General features: G+C 34.0%; 2 protein-coding genes across 3 annotated transcripts in view; one reads left to right on the top strand and one right to left on the bottom strand.

The window, feature by feature from the left end:
• The first annotated feature begins 672 nt into the window (after positions 1-672).
• LOC117120714 (sialin-like) lies at positions 673-8,047 on the top strand. The gene is made up of 10 exons (XM_033265769.1): positions 673-857; positions 1,514-1,704; positions 2,400-2,630; positions 3,149-3,236; positions 3,600-3,695; positions 4,204-4,331; positions 4,937-5,086; positions 5,768-5,900; positions 6,251-6,492; positions 7,156-8,047. The coding sequence occupies exons 1-10, from the start codon at positions 821-823 to the stop codon at positions 7,405-7,407; spliced, it is 1,548 nt and encodes a 515-aa protein (XP_033121660.1). The 5' UTR covers positions 673-820; the 3' UTR covers positions 7,408-8,047.
• Positions 8,048-14,081: 6,034 nt separating this feature from the next.
• LOC117120702 (cullin-associated NEDD8-dissociated protein 1-like) overlaps positions 14,082-24,148 on the bottom strand; it is a 21,404-nt gene continuing 11,337 nt past the window's right edge. For both annotated transcript variants that reach the window (XM_033265743.1, XM_033265742.1), the window contains exons 19-32: positions 22,946-23,146; positions 22,142-22,302; positions 21,756-21,851; positions 20,886-20,953; positions 20,249-20,343; positions 19,674-19,777; positions 19,199-19,266; positions 18,699-18,813; positions 18,281-18,355; positions 17,541-17,801; positions 16,866-16,976; positions 16,568-16,628; positions 15,656-15,802; positions 14,082-14,922 (exon numbers count right to left, since the gene is read on the bottom strand). In XM_033265743.1, the coding sequence (XP_033121634.1) occupies positions 14,795-14,922; positions 15,656-15,802; positions 16,568-16,628; positions 16,866-16,976; positions 17,541-17,801; positions 18,281-18,355; positions 18,699-18,813; positions 19,199-19,266; positions 19,674-19,777; positions 20,249-20,343; positions 20,886-20,953; positions 21,756-21,851; positions 22,142-22,302; positions 22,946-23,146 (1,691 nt within the window). In that variant the 3' untranslated portion in view covers positions 14,082-14,794. The remainder of the gene's footprint in view (positions 14,923-15,655; positions 15,803-16,567; positions 16,629-16,865; positions 16,977-17,540; positions 17,802-18,280; positions 18,356-18,698; positions 18,814-19,198; positions 19,267-19,673; positions 19,778-20,248; positions 20,344-20,885; positions 20,954-21,755; positions 21,852-22,141; positions 22,303-22,945; positions 23,147-24,148) is intronic.

Raw genomic sequence — 24,148 nt, forward strand, 5'->3', positions numbered from 1 at the left:
AGATGTGTATAAGAGTGTTGTTGTAACAGTGTGTAGAACCGCCAAAGACTAGGAGTTTGGGGGACATGCGTGTATTGCTGGATATTAAATAGCCCGTATTGATCGGTCGGTTAACTGAGATTTATTTACATTCCGGAAAGGTCTATTATTGGGCCTTTCGTTGAGGTAGGCCTAAACAGAAAAACTTCAATATTTGGTGCAACAAAACCGTAAAATCCACGGAATTGAAGACGCAGGGTTAGCAGTGCCTACTTACCATTTCTACGTAACATATACAATATTTTGTAGAAACATTAATTTGGCTGGTAGGCTAAATCATTTTTTTTATTAGGCCTATGTAAATCGATAAGATTTGATATGTATTTTATTATGCTGATACCATTGGTATTTTATCTTTGTTTTTTTAGATTATTATTATTAGAAAAGGTTTTTACCATGTTAGACCTCTCTGTAGGCATATTTACCAGGCACCCTCCAATACTGCAGACAGTTAATAGTGATAATGTAAACGCTGGTCAGTATGACGGTGACTACAATGCCGCTACCTTTGCCCATTCCCATCTAATAATTGTGTTGCAACCATGTTGCAACCCGTAGTATTCTCGTGAATATAGGACTCCCCTATGTTTTGTTTTGTCACGTGAATGAACGTCACGTGATTGTTTCAGTCAGGGGTCTGGTGGTATGACTTATTCGTGAGACGGTTGAAATCATGATTGATAATGAATGATATAATGGAATCCTGAAGGCTGTATCGATTTTGGTCCAGTCTGTGTAAACTGTAACTTTTCTTGTAGATACGGATTAATTTTTGAGTGAAATGTCTAGTGATTCCGACTACCTCGTTAAATTAAAAGGTAACTCTAGCCTAGTGCCAGGCTAGCCTAGCTAGGCCATTTAGACTAGGCCTTGCTAGCCGACATAACGTAGCAGATACGCTACGGTCGTAGGCACATTCGGCTGCGTTAGGCCTAGGCATACATACTGCAGGCTAGGCCAGATAAATACAGAAAAACAAAGTGTTAATGCTGGGTTTAAAGTTTTACAGGCGCAGGCTAGATAAACATACATGTTCAAACAATCTCCAATGTGCGTCATATATTATATACTTCGGGCCGGCTAACTAGGGCCTGGCCTATAATATAATACAATAGTAATTACTATTAGGATTATGATGTTACACAATTTTGCATAAAATAGGCCTTTGTTAAATGTAACGAAGGTGAATCACTTTGGAGACTGGCAGTGTTGGGAGGATGCAATGAGAGCTCTGAACGATTTTGTAAATTGTATTATTATATGTAATTTAGTTTTACAGGATTGATGTTTTGATTTTTGTGCTTTTCATTCCTAACTCTAAATACAAAAATATATAATTTCATCCACAAATAATTAAATAAATAGATTCATCCTAATGCATAAAATATAAGTAGGCCTAGGCCTAAGTATATCCATGCAATATATTTTATTTAATGATAATTTTTAATTTCTTACTTTTAAAAAAAATTTACAGGACAGATACCAGGAATTATATCATGTCGCTACCTTCTTGCCTTCCTCGGCTGCCTAGGATTTGTGAATGTCTATGCAATGAGAGTGAACTTGAGTGTAGCTTTGGTTGCCATGACAAAAACTTTAAACAGAACAAACAATTATACAGGTGCAGTGTGTCCAGCTGAATCGTACAACTCGACAAAAGAGGAGGTAAAAGATAATTTTAAAACTAAGCAGGCTATTATTTATGTATCAGATTATTGTTTGTCTGACTCAACAGGAGGGATCCATGAGGTGACAGAGAACACCCCTGCCTTCCAGCAGCAGCCAAAAAAAAATTGTCATTTAGAAAATGAAAATGCTAAAAGCCTGGAGATTTCAAGAAGCATAGCCCCTGAACCCTATGATGTCTAATGGAACACCGCAACCCTCGTCCTTGGACCATGAGTATCATCTAATGAAAAAAATTCCTCAGTTATCACATGCTCCCCCACCCCCTGGCATTTCTACTGCAGACAGACATTATATCAGATGATCAGATATGGAAGTAGAGCTTAGACTGACTTAGACAAACAGCACAAAATGAACACTTGATTTTTTCTGATATGTCTAAATTAAGCAAGGTATCAGACAATCAAACAGAGTTGCGTCTGATTGATTGTTGATATTTAATTATGCCTGATATCATTTAAATTAATAAAATAAAAAATCAATGATAACATTAATAATGAGTGTCATAGCACAATGCTGCAAACATAATGGCACAAAATAGAATGGTTAAAAACTAATATTGTGCATGTCGTCAAAATATTAATTTAGTATTCCGCACCCCCAGCACCACATTTAATAAGCTTTTGTATTAACTTCACACTTTCCTATCATTTTATTTTTCTCAACTTTTTCAGGGAGATTTTGATTGGGATGAACAAACACAAGGCTTAATTCTATCTTCTTTCTTCTATGGATACATCTGTACTCAAATACCTGGAGGCTGGCTTGGGGGTATTTTTGGAGGAAAACATTTATTCGGGATTGGTGTTTTATGCACCACTGTTTTCACCTTGCTTACTCCTCTTGCAGCCCAACATGGTGTTGGTTACCTGGTTGCTCTCCGAGTTTTAGAGGGCTTAGGAGAGGTAAGGATTGTCATCTCACAAGGAAGTTCTTAAGGAAGTACAGTTGAAGCCCTATTATGTGATATCTTTGTGACCAAAAAAATATCATCTTAATAGATATCTCCCCTTAATAGGGATGTCGCCATAATAGGGGTGCCCCAAAGGATGGGCTTGTGCTGTAATAACTACTAATCAACATACATTGTTTCTCCACCCACGAGTATACTTTGGTGGGATAGCGAAATAAAGTGGTAGGTAGCATCAGCGTTTCTTCGACTGGTAGTCCACCAATCCCTGACGACATGTGGGCCACACTCACGTCCACCCCACCATATTAAGGGCTGAAGTGAAAAAATAATTAGGTTATGTCGCCTCTAGACACTATTAGGCCAGCTGCCTCTTGCTTAGAAAATGATTTTTAATATTGTTGTATGTGACATCACAATGTTTCCACTTATAAATGTAAAAAATAAATGTGATTATAAACCTTGGTTTAGCATAAAATTATATCAACTCACTATGTATGTCTATTTTTGCAGGGTGTGACATTTCCAGCAATGCATGCGATGTGGTCAAACTGGGCTCCTCCATTTGAACGCAGTAAACTTCTCACTATTACGTATGCAGGTATTTAAGTGACTTTCTGTTAAATAACTGTAGTACTTATATGTAAATATATAATGATAGATATTATCAAGTAATATATTTGGCTGTTTTTTTTTTATTTCCCGAAAACTACCGTAGGATATTGATTTTATCTCAGAGGATATTCTTTTTTTCATAATCATCAAATATATCAAGTTTTTACTATCTTGTTTATGAAAGTAATAGTAAACTATGTATATGCAGAAACGTATGTCATATAATGGGCGTAAAATTCCAGGATCATTATCTTCTGTACAGCATGTCCTCATTACCTACAGTGGTCCTTAGCTTTATATTAGGTCAATGTGTATAGCATTAACAATAATTCTTTGAATTTCTTTGTAGGATCTCAACTAGGGACTGTCATTTCCAATCCATTATCGGGATGGCTCTGCTCAACCGATTTTCTTGGTGGATGGCCTTCTGTGTTTTATGTCTTTGGTAGGTACAGTCTAAAGTACTTCACTTACAGTACATTTGGTCACAAGTTGTTGGTCTTAAAGGACATCTCATTATAATACATTTTATGGGGATGATGGTAATGGTAATAGTGGTTGTCATGGTGATGGTGGTGATGATTATGATGATGATGGTTATGATGATGAAGATTATGATTATGATGATGATATGCAAAGTGTACTGTAGTACGAATGTGGTCAACTAAAATATTAGTCAAAAGTCTTACAATAAACACAGTATAGTAATAATATTAATAATCATTTTTATCAGTATTTCAAATATGTTATTATAGTAATATCCTGGATTTATATAGCCCCTAATGTCGCGGAACCTCTAAGCGGTGTACATAAACTAAAATAAAAAAGAAAACAAAATTCCCACTATGCCAAAAAATTAAATCTCGGAATGCTTTACAGACCAAATATGTCTTTAAATTGGATATTAATTTTTTTATGTTGATTATTCATAGATTTTATTAATTATTTAACAGGAACTTGTGGAGTGATTTGGTTCGCTGCTTGGACACTACTTGTTCATAATTATCCAGAACAACATCCTAGGATATCACCTCAAGAAAGAGAATTCATCGAGAAGTCCATTGGCAAAGTTGAAAGCAAAGTATGTTTCATGGTTGTTAATTTGATTAATGCATATATTATTTATTAAGTTACAAGTACCACATTTGGTCACAAAAACTTATTTTGTATTAAAAACAAACTTCATTTGATTTATTCAGGGTTGGTTACACCACAAATTCCTGTTGGTACGACTTGAATTTGGTTACATTTGGAGATGATATAGCTCAGTTTCCTCAAAAAGTTTGCTTGCCAACGACTGCCATTCCATTCGGCCGTGAATAATTGCGCTCTACAAATTCCTGTTGATTGATTGATTGATTGATTAATGTTGGAATTCAGTTCAAAGTGACAGTTAATTATCACAGTTAACTACAGTACACCCTCCAGTTTGAGAACCCTGTACTTCTAGACCATTTTTTTCAAAGAACAGAATAACAATGTTAAATCTTTAACACAAAGCTAACCCTCTAATTGTGTCACAGTTCTAGGAGTTCTTAGCATCCTCCTATTATTAATCCAACCAGCAACTGAGGCATGAGGCAGCCACTGTCTCACAGCGGGAAATTGTTAGTATTATAAATGCAATTGTGTGTATTTCAGAATATAAGAACTCAACCTCCAGTGTAATTTTATTATTATTTGCAGGCTGTAAAACTTCCAATATTGGCTATGGCCAAGTCGTTACCATTATGGGTTATAGCAATTTCTCATTTTGCAAACAATTATGGGTTCTACACCATGCTTACAAACCTACCATCTTATATGAAGAACATTCTTGGCTTTGACATTACAAGAGTAAGTGCAGTAATTTTTTGTAAATAAGGTTAAATATAATGTTTGATGTACACCCTAAAAAAATGTTTAGAAAATAAATTTAAATATTGAATTGTTCATTTATAAGAGTTAAATATGTATCAACTTTGAATGATTGACAGATTTAAAACAATTCTCACTGATTTACAAACTTTTTAATAAAAAAAAAATGTTAGCTTTTGCTACAGACAATAATATATTTAATTCTATTAAATAATTTAAAAATAAAGGGCTCCCTCGAATTTAAGAACTCTCTAATTTAAGACCACCTCTAATTGTAGAACATTTTTTATCGGCCTCTGATGAACAATGTCTTTTATGATAATTATTTTTCTAATTTAATACCATGGCCCCTAAAATTCATTTTAGAATAGTGATTTATAGTCATGTATGTATTTGTATGATTACAGATCAATTCCTGTGACAACATGACTTTTTTTCTAATGAATAAAAACTCCACTTCCCAAGCCTCTTGAAGAATGTTTACAAAGTATCATCCATCCCTCTTGCTGTTGGATGTATTATAAATAAAACCATAATGGAAAACCTACCAAAACATAAGGTTCAAGGTTGTATTTGCTACAAAGCCCAGTTTTTTTTTTCGTTTATCATTTATATAACCATTTTTATGAACCATTTTTAAAGTACAGTATTTTATTTCAGAGTGGATATTTATCAGCTGTACCATATATTGCAAATTGGTTGATCATTGTTAGTGGCGGTCAGATTGCAGATTATTTGCGTTCTCATGGTTATCTTAGCACTACAAATACAAGAAAGCTATTTAATTCATTGGGTGAGTAAGCTAAGTTATTGCAGTAAGTTAACATCGTCAGATGGCCGAGGGTATGCCAATAGCAAATCCCATTCTATGTAACAATCGTATTCACAAGACAGACATTTTCACAAAATACTCCACATGTACCAAGTCACGTTATAAGGGTTAGGAAGTGGAGTTTGGTCATAAGAAAAAGTCCTGTTACCTTGGAAACAAAGCACCTTATCACCCAAGCTAAGTTGTGATACATCTTTGTTAAATTGTTAATTAATGTATTGTATTAATATTACTTTGTTATGCCAACAATAACAATGTTATGTCTTGGTAGTGTTATATAATTAACAAAATTATAATATTATTATTCATAGGTATGATGTTGCCTGCTCTGTTTCTTGTCCTTACTGGATACGTTGGTTGTAATAAGCCACTTGCAATTTTATGTTTGACACTAGCCGTTGGCTGCGGAGGTTTTTCCATGTCAGGGTTCAACATCAATCATCTCGACATTGCTCCAAAGTATGCCGGTGTGCTGATGGGCTTCACAAATACTATTGCTACAATTCCTGGATTTGTAGGTCCATTGATTGTAGGCACCCTCACAGAGAACAATGTACGTAGTAGGTATATTGTTAAGAATGGTGTATATGAAACAACACCAAGTAAACATTTAATTCTGTGTTTTATTTGTACAGTGTGACCAACTTGTGAGAGTGGTTGTTTGCAATTAACAGGTGATGACAGCTCTTGTATATAGATAAAAATGTAGTAGCGAGAGGAAATAGGGAGCTTGTGATATGCAAATATGTACAACATAGAACGTAATGGTGTTATGTTAATTTGACTGGGCATGTCTGACTGTTGTGTGTTATGTTCTGTCCTAAAATCTGGAGCGGTTGTCAGCCGAATCTACGTTCAGGCCAGAACAAGGTCTGTACTGTATTGAACATTGGTGCGTTAGTCTTTGCGTTACTGACATCTTTGGTACGCGTCGTAAAACATTAATATTGATATAGAGTAGAACATACGCAGCAACAGTTTGGATGAGTGAATTTGTTGTATGTTCTCGTTCTATATTGGAAGCTCACTAATATTAAAAGAAATTGATTTTAAGAGCCTAATACTCTATGATGGGTGTAATAAATGTAAGTTTATGAAATAGACCTAAATAAAATAGAAAGGGGGTTCTGAGATTCTATAGTAAAAGATTCTTTTGTTAACACCCATTGAATTTCATTTAATCAGATTGTTACATTATTTTTTTTTTTTTTTGCAGGACACCAGACAACAATGGCAAATTGTTTTTTGGATTTGTTTTGGTATTTATGCATTGGGCCTGCTCACATATCTTTTATTTGGTTCTGGAGTGGAACAGGAGTGGGCTAAAGACTCCTACACTGGTACAGCAACTAATCCATTACACATAGAACCTCTAATACAAGCAGAAAAAGCAGAAGAAACGTTACCATACCCACAGTATTCAAGTGAAGGAAGTTTGCGGACAAACGGCATTATACCTGTTGATTAATCTGTTTTTTTTTTTTAAATGTATTGAAATTCCTTGGTTACAGCAAGGCCATATTCTGGATTGTCACTAATGAGGTAAAAAGATATACCAACTTGGTTCGGTGGTAGGGGAAGAGTCAGTTGAATCTCAGCAGATTTTATTTTCCATTGCAATTGCAATTTTAATGCCTAATACTGGCCTTAACAATAAATAAAATGTAAAGATTAAAGATTCTCTTTTCATCTTTATTACCAAATGTTATGATCAGTATATTATAAACTGTCTTAAAAATGTGGACATTTCCGATTTAATGATGTGCGTAGGCACGCATTGCATCCCCTGGATTCGGGCAGTAGTTTGTTAGTGTTTGCATTTCAATCCATAATGTTTTGCACAAAATACATACCCTACTGTTAATTTTTTTCATTTGGAATGTAGTATTATTTTTTTAGTATACAACTTTACAACTCTATTGATAGTGTTATAATAATAAATATCATAAAATTAGATTTTTTTATTAACATTTAATTATTGATATTGAATTTATGGTAATGTATTCTATCATAAATTTATATTTTTTATGTTTATTTGTACACTGATGTAGGTAGCTGGTGCTACCGAAAATTTCATATCAATAAACACCAATGTCTTAATTACAGTAGTCTCAGTGTCATGCCTGTCTCTTATACACAATAAAGGACATAATAATACATTGTGTAGCATAGCTCTCAACGAATGTAGTCCTGTAAATAAATGAATAAAGAAATTGTGTAATAAAATGCCTCTGTGGCAGGACTCGAACCTGCGACCTCTCGCTGTCAAGGCGAGCGTCATAACCATTAGACCATGGAGGCTTCATGGTTAAACAGATTCAAATACCACCAGATACACTCCATTACACAATAAGTACGGCTAGAAACAAATAATTGCATAGGCTGTAATATATATATATATATGTGTGTGTGTGTGTGTGTGTGTGTGTATAAACTATATTAATAATAAGAGTGCTAAGTTGTATGAGAGAAAGTGTGCCTGGGGATTAGATCTGCGATCTGCACATATATCCTATAGGTGTTCATGGTATAATACATATAAGGAATGATACTTGCCTTAACGGTGAGAGGTTGCAGCTTCGAATCTAGTCAGAAACAATTTTTATACGAATAAAATTATGCTTGATACTAGTATTACAATTATTATTATTTATAACAGTGCTAAAATAGGAACAAGATGTTATAATTGTATCAATCATAATAATTTTCAAAAAAAAAAAAAGGTGTCTTTGGTTCACACAATGTTGACGGGAGAATCACTACTTGGGGTTTGTTGATTGCGCTCTTAGACAGCAAGGAATACATAACCTCCTTTGATGGTGGCGGTAATAATTAAAACAGAAAGAGCAAATATCTCGGCCCACCACAAATCCTATTCTATAAAATATATCTACCAAAATATGTTTATGTAATTTACTTCAACCACTACCACTCCAACTCACTTCGCTCCACTGCTCTTCAAAAACACACAGTAACTCGCCCAAACACTTTATTCTGGATTTTTGGGAACTCTTTCATATTGGGAATTTTCAGATTTTGTCATCTGAAATGATTTCACTAAAATTCACTGTCAGCCTACTTTTCACTACACATGTAACGTTGTGAACACATAATCCAAGCAATATAGTATATAGTATTATAGTAGTAGTAGTAGTATAGTAAGTATATAGTATTGAAACATTTTATTTTCAACTACTGACACTGTAAAAAATGTGGCAACCCACTGACTTTCCAACCACCACCTAAACAAGAAATATACTAATGCGGCCAACCAGAAATGTCTTTTATTGTATTAGTTGTATATATTTTTAGTTTACAAAAACAAATACATGCCATGTGTTGGTGTTGAAATGGAAATATTATGCAAATAGTCAAATTAATAAGTTCTTAGCGTCACATGATTAAATATAAAGACTTAAAAATATTTCCAATCAGTTCCCAAAAAAGTGAAGTTAGTACATATAAAACGCTGTACATATTTACTGTAATTGCACTAATTTGAATATTCATACAGCTATTGTATCTGCCTACGTTATACGGTAAAGTTAACATACTTTTTAAATGATCCTCATATCCACACTCTACTTCGAATCGTCACCAAAATTTAAACACTTCTTAAATTTGAAACATGCCAAACTATTCTGGAAAGTTTCATTTTGATCCACTGAACCATTTTAGAGATATTAAGTTTTGGGACCCAATGGCTCTCAAATTCACACCCGAATTTGGATCGTCACTAACACTAATAATTTCTTCCATGTAACTTTCACGAAACTTTCATTCAGATCAGTTGATTAGGTTTTAGATATCTTGTCTAGGACGTTTTCCTCGTATCCACTCCACACCCTACTCCGGGTCGTCACCAAAAATCACCTCATTCTTGGTTTATACCTAACACTCCCTGTAAATTTCACTTAAATCTGTGCAGCCATTTTTGAGATATTATTTTGAACACAACCCACACACGAGAACTCCAAAGCGTGACACACAGTGGCGGCTCTAGGATATAATTTATTGGGGGCGGTATAAGAGACAGGGCTAAGATGTCCAACTGGGGGGAGGGGGCGCCTAAGTATTTACGGGTGTAACTATAGCGTGCAGCGTTATCTGAGGGCCGAAGCCCCGAGCCAGGTGTGGGTATGGGAAGGGGTGTCCCAGCCCCCAAAACGAGATTTCTTTTTAAATTGGGACTTCTAGATGGCTGGGATTGGAAAACCAGGCGTATTTTTTTTTTTTTTTTGGTCCGACTGCCCGACGAGCATCATTATCAAAGAAAGGTAAATACTGTGTTCGAATAGGATGTATAGGGCATAGGTCACGTTCTGTGCAAATTAGAACGTGCAGTTAGAACTTTTAGGCAGTGAAGGGAATGACATTTGTAATGTTAAAACTATTAAAGATAAAGTAAATCGGATGTGATCTAGACCCACATATGCATTGTCTGATCATTGCTTTCAAGTGAGGAAATAATGTATTTAAAAAATAACTGTTAGTCCTTGGATTACACAAAAAGTACGCCCAGGTCTCTATCTTTGGTCGAGGCTATAGGCTACTGATGCGGAATTACTTAAAATCAGTTTAGATTAGAATAACACCTCAGAATCATTTTTGAAGTTCATAAGAGTGGTAGTCGGGAAAGAATGACTAGTTCATCATGGCCCTACTACACACCAACAGCATGCAATCAAAGATCAACAATCAGACGGTCCTACCTTTTACCATCATAATTAAGTGAAATGGTCGGGGTTTCAATCCCTCACTCAGCATTTCACCAGGGATTGTTTTCACTTGTGTCCTTGGGCAAGGCACTTTATCTGCATTGCTTCTCTCCACCCACCCAGGAGTATAAATGGTTACCTAGCAGGGTTAATGCCAAAATGCGCTGATGTAGCTGCAACGTTATGGAATACTCCCTCCCCCAGGGAGCTTGAGTTTGTGTTCCATAGGCGTTTAATCCAATGACCGGGGTAATGATAATGTGAAGCGCATAGAAGGCTTTATTATTATTTATTATTGTTGTTGTTATGTTACTAAAACCTACATTAGGGGAACTTAGACAATGGAGAAATTATAGAGTAATTTAAAAAACGACGTTAAGAGGAAAGTAAGACAAAAAATATTCCCCTTAAGTCCGATTTAGAAAAATTATTATTGTTATTACTATTATTATTTATTTTTTTTCCCATATCGTTTTCCTATCTATTTTCACTGGGTTTTTCCGCCCGGCACTTTGGTCACTTTCCATGCTTTTGGAACTTTTCCATTTGTCGAAGCATAGATTATATATCAAGGATGTGTCTCCTAATATAATTAGTGTCAATCCAGAGTGGGGTGTGGATATGAGGACCAGTTAAAGGAATTTAAGGGCAAACACTCTACACCAGATATTTCAAAAACTGGTCAACTGATCTGAAACTTTCGAAAAAGTTTAACAAAGTTGCAAGGAAGAAATAATTATGTGTTGGTGACCATCCAGTTTAGGATGTAAATTTTAGGGTCATTTAAATTCCTGACTCCCAGACCTAAATATCTCTAAAAACTTACCAATGAGTCTAAATGTAACTTTCTCTAATAGTTTGCCAAGGTCTAGTACAGAAATGATTAAATTTTTGTGACAATTCGGAGTAGGGTGTGGATGTGAGGACCATTGAAAGGAAAACGTCCCGGACCAGATATTTAAAAAACGGATCAACTGATAATGAAACTTTCCAAGTTACAGGGAAGAAACTATTAGGCCTATGTGTTGGTGATGATCCAATTTAGGGTGTACATGTGAGGGTCATTTAAATTTCTGACGTCCCAGACCTAAATATCTATAAAAACTTATCAATTGGTCTAAATGAAAGTTTCTACAATAGTCTGTCAAGGTATGGTAAAGAATACTTCGAATACTATGGATCAATGGCCCAGTTGGTTATTGGTGTTTGCATAGACAGCAGAAGGTCCCGGGTTCAAATCCCTGTTGGGTAATATGTTCCGCCCCCTCGGATTCCTCTTCCTAACTGTTTACAATTTATATGCATGTATAAGGCAAGAAGATTTAGATTTTGTTGTTTGTCAGTGATCTTGAACCATAATGTTTTGCACATGATTATGATTTATGCATATTTCTCAACTCAATGGAAATCATGCTGTCAAATAATTACATTATTTGAATTACATCAAACCAAAACCAAAGAAACACAATAAAACAACAATGTATATACAATCTTAAGTTGGTCGTTTTTATTCGCTATGCAAATAACTCTAAGCCTAAGTGAATGAACTTAGCATTTAGACTACTTTGTTTACAATGACTGTGTACCTCATCGTATTAAAGTGTCCATGTCTTTTAATGCTGCATAGCTCATATTTCTTGCTTGCAACACATTACTATCATGAGAAAAAGTGTTTGTTGTCCCCAAATGAGATTCAAACCCAACAATAGCATAATGTTCTGACTTTTAATTGATGAATGATACAAGGAGGGCGTTGTCACATATGCAAATACTGTACCAGCACTGAATTGACACTCTTGGGTTTGAAAAAAGGTGGTCAAAATAGATGCAACGCTTTTTATTGTGTTTATGGAGATTCTCATTGTTGACTAACTCACAGGAGGGTCACCATAATCTCAACATCCTAGACGAATTTGAAAATGACCAGAGAGGAAGAAAGAGCTTGACTTACGCTGCCACTTATGTGGAATTTTTCTCTGGGCTCTATGATTGAACCTTTCTGTTGCTTCTTACCATTTGAAGTACTATAAGACATACGGCACATCAAGATGCCATGTGACCCAATTAAAAAAAAATCTCAATGTGTTGCCAGCCACAAGCATGCTTTACAGTACATCAAAAGTTATATTCTGTCGGCAACAAATCAAAAATGTGTTAACATGCCACATCACAGCCATCATCAAGGCTCATAGAAGGATAAATCTATTTATGTGAGCAAATATTTAAAAATATTATAAAAGCTTGTGAGGGCGCCCCAGCAAACTCGTAAGATATAGAAGATTTTTTGAAAAGTAATTAGTATGTGTTCATATCTTTTAGCATCACCGTTTGAAAAAACAAAAAAAAACATGAATATCATTGAATGAAACAATTAACAAATACCGTACTAGTAGCATTATTTTAGGTTTAAGGTGTAAAGACACAATGATTACAAAAATGTAACATGAAAAATATATAGTGTTTTGACACTATTATAAATTCTAGACCAGTGTGTTGACTCTTGGATTTTAAAAGTTTGCTCTGTCTATATAATAGAGGGTGGACAAACAGTAGCATTCCATTTCACCTTAGGCTGAAATAACATTTTACTACAGCATAAAGTGCATTCCATTATATCTGAGCTTAGGCTCAAATAATATTTTACTACAGTGTTACGCCACGATACCATTTGATAATACTCCGTTGCTATCGGCAACACAAAATGTGTTCAACCGATGCCATTTTCTAAACTGACAAACCACTGATCCCAATTTCTAACGTAATTATTAAGAAGTCGTATCTTAATTTTTCTTTGTAAATGTTAATTGATGATTAAATGTGTGTTCGATAACTAAAATAATGCAAGCTTTTTATGTTTTTAGTACATTTTGATGGTAAATTATGAGGTTTTAAAATGCCTATTCCAGAAAGCCTATTCTAAACCATAGGCGTAATGAATGGTAACCAACATCGCCACCTGGTGTTGTGACGACACGACTGTGGTACTCTATAAGAGGAGTGCACTGAAAAAAATGAACAAGCACCGTACACATCACTAGGATATGCCATTATTAGCTAGTGTTTCATTTTTGAGAGAAAAAAAGATATTTTTTGATAAAAATAAACAGCTTTTCAAAATACGAACATACCACAATTTATAAATCACTACTAAATGTATGAACATACCAAGGCAATTGAAAAAAAACTGTTGAATTGCCTAGGATATACACCTTGTTGCTTTGTATATACCATTTTTTCATGGGGAATTTAATAAACAGATTCCATGTAGTCTAGATGTTACTCGTCTTTTAAATTAAGATCTGCAAACCTTTGTTATTGCTTTGTACACATTGTGTTTCCATGTAATTATATGTATATTATACCCATTTTGTAATTTTCATCATCATAAAAATCAAAAATCAGAGTAATAGATATTTCTGCAAAATTGGTTGGTAAAATTATGTATTTGTCTCTCAAAATCATTATCTAAATTCAAAGTTGATTTTTTAAAAATTGTTACAAACTGGGAAAACAACAACTTGATGATGATTGCAAGCATTTTAGAAAGTTTTTAATGTTAATTCTGTGCAAAACATACAAAAGCTCAGCCTTTTGAAACCATAAGGTATACTATATAATGTAGTAATCATTATACCATAATTCAGAGAGCCAAAACACGTAATATACCTGCTCTACTATTAATACAAATGCACAGCAAGATAAGGGGTCTGATTAACATTTGTTAGTAAGTTAATGAGGTTTTTTTTTGGCTATGATGTCAATAGTGGATGTATAAGAGAAAAGTAATTTGATTTTGCAATTAGTAACCTCTTCATTATCTCTGGATAGCATTCATATTTCATCCAAATTTAATCACTTTGAACTTGACTAACATTTTCCACAGTGCCACATTGATTATCCAGATATTTAACATACAGAGTAACATACATATGTATATGTATTGTTTTGTAAGCAAATCTCCGGGAACAATATTTAATGTATTCAAATGGTATGTAGCAACTTTGTTGCAAATAAAAACATTCATAACACTGTAGCTATAGCATTGTGCATAACATTTCATTGTACAGCCAAAATTATTTAAAAAAACTAAAGTTACTTGATTTTAATAATAAAGTACAGGGAATTGATCTTTTCCTCCTAACTGGTGTCCATAAATGTGTCACCAGCAGGCCCTGAGTTATCCTTCTGGATACCGTCAAATATCGTAGACATCTCTGGACTGGCACGAATCTGAGTCACAAATTCATTTAACATCGGGTTTTTATCTGGGAATGAAAAATATTCAATAAAAAATTAGATCAAGCAAAAGAAACTAAACCTTATTCAACTACGCTTGTCAAAAAGTATGATAGGGGTGCTTCCCCAATTGTGGAATAATAATTTTATTTGCATTAATACCAAAAACACATACACAATAGGCCATTACATGATGATGACATAATTAATGTCAAAATATTGAATCCCGACACGATGGCGTGCATTTCGATACTAAGTATGTATTATACTATATTAGGCCATTACACATATGAAAACATCACAAAAATAGTACTAAAAATTAATAATATAAAATATATATATTATTCACTTCTTATTTAAACTGGGGCATCTATTTTGGTAGGTAAAAAAGGTAGCAAGCCAATGCCATTCCACATGGCCTAATATGCTTTATAAACCGAGTCCCATTATGACACTTAGACAATGGTCTTTTCAGTAATCAGAAAAATAACTTATTTCTGGCACGATACAAACCCAGGACCCTTAGATTACAAGACAAGTATAATACTCCACTACTAGCTAATAATATCTGCTAGTTTAATGCTGGCTTGCAGGTAATTATTATATAAATACTGCCACATGTAACCTCAACTTAACTTGTTTGTTAAATTGAACTTAAAATCAAATAAATTGAATATAATACTATCAATCAGGGCAGTCCCAGTCTTAATTCCATCGATTTTAGATGAGCCTGGATTTAAAATTAAGGTTGTGATGACTTACCACTATCAGGCATTGCCAACAATGCCGCTACCGCTCGCATCGCTGATCTCTTCAGTTCATCTTGTTTCTCAAACTCTTGTTTAACTGAGTTCGCCTTCACTTTGGTTGTACATGTTGTACGTAAAGGCTCTATTAGTCTATCCAGCCCTACAAAATCAAAATGCATTTATCAATTGTTTAATTATGCAATACATCAAGAAAAACAATCTGCACTTAGGGAAGATACCAGCTTTGGCTCATTGTCGGGCTCCAAAGTAATTTTCGGAAGACTTTTTACAACTTTCATAGCACATCTAATTATATTTTGCTGCTCTTTGTAATCACTGATACCCATTGATACTGACTTCTGTTAAAAAATGATAAGCAAGGAGCAATACAGTAGTAAAAACATGCAGATTTAATTAATTTGCAGGAGTTGGCTTATTTTCTGAGAAATTCTAGCTTGGTTGCGGGAGTCTGTCCAGATTTCAAAAGACTCCAACAAATTATGGGAGACTTGGAAACCTTGTATAGTTCAGCTGTCAGAGCAACCAAATAGTCTTTGGACTTCATATTGGGTTCAGATCCTAATTAATATATTATTTTGTGAAAAACTATTTATCAATATTAATACAATAAGCTCTATCCAGTTAATCAAATTTCCTTTTACAAAATGATGTCATTGTGACCCATGATGTCATCATGACCATAAAAACGTGTGGTATTCAAATCTTTAAATTAGAATGCATGGCTTGTTGCATTTACTCTCACTCACATTCTAAGTAATGTGTTCTTGAATGTCGCAGTGAGCTATGGGCCCAAAATAAAATACTGAAGCCAAGTTCAAGACAATCTGGTGGTTTTTGATGACTCAGGGTATGTTCCTACCACCCTAAGGTAAACCATAGCTACTGATGTTAAAGCACTACTTACTCTGTAACATGGCATGAGGACAAAGACTTGAGAGGCGTACCAGCATGAGATACGTTAACATCTACAAAAGACGATAATTTACAACCAGTAGTTTTAAAAAAATAATTAATAACATTCACATTTCTGGTTCGATACAAGGACAAAACCACATTGGAAATGGGTACACATACAGCAGAAATACTATTTATATGTACATTAAATAATAATTATAAAAGTATAATGAATGAAGATAATAACTGATAGTAAACATGCAAATCTACATTTATGAATTGTAAATAAACCAATTTAAACATCTTACCTTGATATCATAATGATCCTTCAACCCTTCCTCAACATGATTCAAAAACTCAAAAATGTCTACTCTATTCAGACATGAATCCAGTAATGTGTACATACATTCAAATGCTGCCTGTAAATATTAAACACATCAAAACAAATCAACAAGAAAGTCAACAACAGATTCACTAAAAACTAATTGTTTTAGAGGTTCAACTAAATCATACTGAACAATAAATTGCAATTGTATCAACAGATTTTGATTTAATAAAATAAATGAATACAGATTTATTTCATATCATTACCCCATTCATTGGATTAAATGTATTTGTGACATATACACAGCTCCCTGAAGGAGTGTTACGACAATCTGAAGTATCTCTGAAGGATCAACTTATCCTCTCGGATGTTGGGAAACTCAAGGGGAACTCAAGGGAAACATGGATTAGTGCCTTGCCGAAGACATAGGAAAAATAAATATTGTATTTAATACAATGACCTAACCCTGTTGTTAACAATAGTTCTCAGAGTTTCTCCAATACAGTTCACCATCCAATTCGAGACCAAAAATTTTGGGTGTTCTCAAGGTTCAGTCTCCACATAGAGGGATAGCTTAGTGTTAATAGATTGTTATTTAGTCTCAAACTGGAGAGAGCACTGTAATGATATTTACAGTTAAGTGTGAGGAATGTTATACCTTTCTGATGTCCAAGCCATCATCCACTGTGTGTTTGAATGGACCCATCTCTACTTCTCTGATTAGTTCCTTCCTCACTTTCGTTTCCTTGTAGAGATTTGGAAGGATCTCATCCAGAAGATCCCGTACCAATGACGGTTTATTGTGTGCAGCAGAATTGAAGGTTACTAATGATACTCTACGAACATTCAAGTCACTATCCTCCATGGTCTTTAGGAAATCACCGATACATGACTTCAGCAAAGGATCTATTGATTGTGGCTAGTAAATATAAATAATATTGAATATTTAATTTGATTATAAAATCTTGTATTGTAGAAACTTGTTCTGAAAAATAACATATACAATTTGATTGGGGATATTCCTGATGTCAATTGTCGTAAAAATGTTCAGTCGCACTTCAACAAAATTTTTTTTGAATTCTTTAATTTGTTTTTTTTTAAATTTTAATACTTTTTATTTACCATATCTAATTACATTGTTTGTTTCTCCTTCAGGATTTAATCATGGAGGAAAACTAATTCCTCCATCATTTAATAGTCTTTCTTTATTACCTAAGCCTCATATTGAGGTCGAAGGTCATCAATTAAAGCAATAATAATCAATGAAGGAAAATGAACAGGAAAAAACCAAATCGATCAAGGATGCATTAGCTTACTTCCACTGTGTCAAAGGTCAAGTCCCTGGTGTCAGATAAGAATGATGTTATTCAATGTTTAAACTAACATGCTTAAACTTACTTGATCTGATATGGTGTATTTTACCGCTGTCACCACAGTACTCCTTGTGAATGCTGATGGGCTTGTTAGGTAATCCTTACGAAATAAAATCAAAAGATGTCTTATCAGAAGGCAGGCTTATTAAAAAGGAAGACTAATGAAAGGGTGGGCTAAGATAGGGAAGGCATAGGGGCACAACTTAAACAGAAGGGGTAAATAGAGAAGGCTTAATCAATCAATCAATCAGTCATCAATGAATGATTAATCAATCATTAATAAATCATAAACTACTCAATTATAACCATCAAAGTCTGTATGTATAGCACTGGAAAAAAAGTGTACTCAGTATTTCAAGCATAGATTTAAAACAAACACACTCTTAAGAGACATGATAAAGCAAAAAAACAGTTATGTAGACAGACAAATATGTGTTATCTACCTTAAGTTTAGGAAGTAAATTAAGAGGATCAATTAGTGTCAACTTTCCAAGACACTCAGCTACTACATTACGAGTCCCTTCTTCAGGGCATTCACAGTGTTTAAACAACATAGCCCTGAAACAGAAAGCAGTTATCAATAATAATAATATAATATGTTAGATTTATATAGCGCTTAACACCAACAAGGCCTCTCAGCGCTTCACATTACTACCCCCGGTCAAAGGATTAAACGCCTATGGAACATATTCCATAAAGTTGCAGCAGCTACATCAGCGCATTTTGGCATTTAACCCTACCAGGTACCCATTTATACTCCTGGGTGGAGAGAAGCAATGCAAATAAAGTACCTTACACAGGTTATTATTATCCTATCAATATGTTCATAAAAATAGTTTCTAGATTTTCTTTGGCTTAAGAAACCCCAAAAAATCTGAAAATAATGATGGCAAAAATAACAAGGATAATAATGGTTATATTTGAAAACTGAAAAATGTCTTACCATATATTACCAACATATTGCTGCAAACCTGCCACAGAACTCGTTGTCAAAGATTGGCATGTAATAATCTGGAACGAAACATAATAATAAAAACATAAATAAAAACCAATTCCTTAAAATTAAATGATGATTTCCAATATTATTGAGGCTAAGATTCATGCACACACTCAATGGGTAGGGTAGGTAAAATACATATATCAATGGTATTGGTCATTGGAGTCTGTGATACAGTACGTTTCTGCATAAACCAACTTTACATTATGTCATTTCTCTCAATAAGGAACATCCCTCGACAATAAAGGAATCATCTTTACACAATTTCAGAAAATGAGATACCATAGTTATGTTCCTTTTGTATAGGGCACTAAAGCTTTATTAACAACATAGACAATATGATTTAATATCAATTACTTGTGATAAAAAACAATGCAAAGATGTTAAATTATTGGATAACAAAATATAAATACAAAATTACCTCTTTGAGAGAGTGTAGGAGAAGATATTGTCTTTTGGGCTGACTTTCAATCTCTTGCAGAACAAAAGGTAAGTATAAAGGAAGATTACCCACACTTACATTACCTATAGAAAAAAATATATATTTATTACTTCTATATATATTCTATATTATTATTAATACCATAAATATATTATATTTATATTATTATAAATATAGAATATGTATATTACTAATGTTATTAATATTTTATAAATTAGGTTATTAAAATTTAAAAAATATGATTAATTCCATATTTTATCCATGCTCCTATTTAAATTACAACCCACTTTCGAAAGTACCTTTCATTCACAATTTCTTTCTTTGTACAGTTTTTCATATTTAGGTTAAGCGCATAGAAGTCTCCATAATATGCGCTCTATAAGTTGACCATTATTATTATTAATCTGTAACCCCATTTAATTTCCAACAGCCTCCCAAGACCTGTATACTTTATACACAGCAAAAGGAAATGTTGTTATTTTAAAGTAATCTTACTTTCATCAGATTGTTGCTGTGGGCGATTATTTTATTGAAAACTATAATGGTTTACCTACCTAATGCAAATGAGGCAGCTGATTTGACCTCTTCACTGGGTAGAGAGAAGCAGTTAATCAAAACTGTTTGCAGTCCAACTTGACCACTCAGGTCCCTATAAAGACAGAAAAAATAAACAATCATTATTTTGAAATTCATGGCTTATGTATTCTCTTAAATAAAAATTAATTTACTGAATTTCAAAATACTATTACACTTTGCTTCTAAAATATATATTTTAGTGGAAGTGCTGTCACTTTGTGTTTAATGTGCCCACCCTGCAATACCATAATCCAGGTTCAAATCTCATAAAAAATAACTTACAAATTAATAAAGAAAATCAATTCTATAACGCACAGTTGGGCAAAGTTTTGGCCATGGGTTGCATGCATTCAGCCAGCGATATATTTTTGCGGCAACCGAAAATCAATTAAAAACTCTATGTGTGCGCCCCTCCGACCGATTTCTATGCTCACCCCTGCTCTAATGTTTAATTAGAATAGTTCACACCACCCTATAAGGGGCGTCTTGCACTACTGCAAGACAATCAAATAAAACTGGAAAACTCTGAATGGAAAGACAGGAGTAATACGAGCTCAAAATGATTTAACATCAATTTATATAATATAAGATTTAGTAAATGGTTGTAAAACTTACACATGTCTGCCAATTTCACCTACAGATAACAAAGCAAATAGCTTGACTGAGTCTGTTGATTTGGGATTCTAAAGATGAAATCATAAATAAGAATACAATATTAACCTTTAAAAAATAATGGAAAATAATTTCAGGAATAAATAAAACAATATAAAAGCATGATTACATCAATAATAATCATAATTTTCATCAGACTATGATACATACATATACATTTTTATATTCTTTATAAAACTTGGATGTCTGATAAGTATTATAAAAAAAAACATGTTGACAGTTGCTCTTTATCGAGGCATACAATAATGATAATAGCAAACTTTGGTGACGATGAACACGCTCAACTTGCTGTTCTTTCTAGGAGATGTTGGCGACGCACTGCAGAACGTGTGAGTTGGGGATCGTCTTTCACTTTCACTAAAATCAACGGAGAATACAGACAGAACAGCTACATGTGTGTAAGGGATTAACTTAGAAGTTCCGTTTTTTTTTTAATTAGTGTAATTTATTCGTGAAAAGTAGCAGTACGTTTCTGTTGAATTGGTGTTTGAAAAGTAATTGATTGCAACTGTATACATACATACATTATTAGTATATATTTACCACACATTAACAAAAATGTTTGACATTTCAAATTATATTTTTAATTAATTTAACAAAGAAATGCATGTAGGATAGTTTTCTAGGCCTAGCCCGCCTAGGCCTAGTTCCTGTGTGTGCAATCCTGCTTTTTCTGCACGTCGGCAATTTTCTCGCCGGCGACGGGTGCCTAGACGCCGGCATTTACGCCGGCACTGCCGAATGCCAACATTAATTTTGAGGGCTGTATATTAATATTCACTGTTTGGTTAAAATAAGAAAAAGAATATTCACCTTTATATCATTGATGAACTGTGTGATGACACTGGAGCTCTCTTGCTTACAGGTTATGGTCAGCACTGCAACACATTTGGCGACTGAATGGAAAGCCTAAAATGACAGAAAAACTATTTGTGTACCTTAAAAAGTCACTAAGCAGTAAAATTATAACCTTTCCATGCTCTACATTTATTCCAATCATTTAACATTAATAGGATTCTTACCATGCAATTGTGTACTTTGAAACATATATTTATAACAATATTTAACAAAAAATACTGGTGCATTGTGCGACAGCCACCGCCGCTGGTCTACAGGGCCTATTCTGCAACTCCTCCTAAATTTCAAAAAAGGAAAATATACATATACACATACATGCAAATCATTATCATATGAGATACCTGCTTATGAACAGCATATGGAGCACTGGGTGGTTGAGTTGCTTCTGTGGGGTTGTACACTGGTTCTGTTAGGTAACGTAGTAGATCAGCATACATCATCCCTGCAGTTGATGTGCATACCAGGGTCTTGAAAAATTCCAACATAGCATCTAAAGCACCACCTGTGGAGCATCACCATACAAGGTATAAGTGAAAAGACATGCACTTTCAAAAGTGAAAATAACACCAATTGCAATATAATTATAATAAATAATAATAACAGCAACAACAACAACAACAACAGCAGCAGCAGCAGCAACAGCAACAACAAAAACAACAGCAACAACAACAACAACAGCAGCAGCAACAACAACAACAACAACAGCAGCAGCAGCAGCAGCAACAACAGCAACAAAAACAACAGCAACAGCATCAGCAACAAAACAGCAGCAGCAGCAACAACAACAACAACAACAACAACAACAGTAACAACAACAGCAACAACAACAACAATAATCAAAGCATTAATAATCCCGTATGCATAGTAAGAATAAGACAATTTTAAGAAAGTAGTAATAAAAACGACAATAAAACAACGCCTCTGCTAACTGTGTGGGCAAGGGACAATGAGGGTGAAGGCAGTAGTGCAACTACAACAAGAATAATATTTTAAGATATTAAATTTTACAATGAGAAGCCAATATACAGTATTTACAATTTCTGTAATAAGCAAACTGAATATATTGAAGTCAGATGTACTATAAACAATAAGTAGAAGATCAAAATTAGCAACATTAATAACAATAACAAAATTATTAATTTTACCTTGTAGTAAGGGTGATCGAATGAGACTAAGCACCTGGGGGAGTATCTCTGCCTTGATTTTGAGCATGGAACGTGGAAGGATCTGCGCCAGTGACGTCAGCAATGTTAAAGAAAGCTGTGAGATGTGCAGATCTGTCTCACTGATCAATGGTGGCATCTCCATCAAGACACCATTAATCATAACCTCTGTCACATGCTCCCCTTTAAAATAAGCAAACTAGATTATATTTTTGTTTGATGATTACATTCCAAAACCATAGTCCTAGGTTTAAATCCAGCAATAAGTTAAAATTAGCTAGAACCTGTACTAGTTCCAATCAGAGAACGGTAGACTGCTGCGAAACAAATTTTTTTTTTAATCATCTAATATAAACCTTGGTGGATATTTTCTATATTTAATTTACACCAAAATGCAAATTGACTTAAAATTAGGCCTACTACTCGATCAATTAAGCCTCACTACTAAGGGGTTAACGGACATACAGCGAATGCTCTGTCCATACCATCAAATTTTATGTCATATATTTGTATGAAGTGTCAATATATGGACATGAAGATGTAATATTACTCCCAAATATGGGCATATTACTCCCAAATATGGGCACATTACATGTATTTGTCACAAAACATTTTATAGTGTGGACAGACCTCTAGTGATGCCTAAGAATGGGTATTGCCTATTTTGGATAAGAAATAAATGAAGGTAGATTGAACTAACCGTAGTTTCTGATGAGAATGTTGAGACAAGCTAGTGTTGAGAGTTTTAGAGCACGGTGGTTTTTTCGCAAGAATGAAGCAAGTATCGGCATTCCATTGTTCTGTAAAAACAGCGAACAATTCGGAGAGTAAAGTAGATAAATAATAGATTGGTTGGGCGTATATTATTGGGTCACTGCAGGCAATTTTAAACAACAAAATAATGGATAAAATATTCGAAGAATAAAGAATAAATGAATAAAGAACAGAAAAGCAATTAACCACAATTTGTTATGAATTTATAAGGCAAAATCTTTTATATTAGAATAAAATTTAATGTTAAAACAAATATGCTAATGAGATGTAATTCAAACTGTCATGCCTTATAACAATGTAAACATAACAAGCTCCAATTCTGTGAGTGGTTGTGTGCAGCGCTTATCCTCATATTGATCTACATGCCACTGACAACCATTAAAACATACTGTGTACATATTAGCATCATTA

Source organism: Anneissia japonica, unplaced genomic scaffold, assembly GCF_011630105.1.
Source record: "Anneissia japonica isolate Jap-2015-1 unplaced genomic scaffold, ASM1163010v1 scaffold287790_len634930_cov199, whole genome shotgun sequence".
Lineage (NCBI taxonomy): Eukaryota > Metazoa > Echinodermata > Crinoidea > Comatulida > Comatulidae > Anneissia > Anneissia japonica.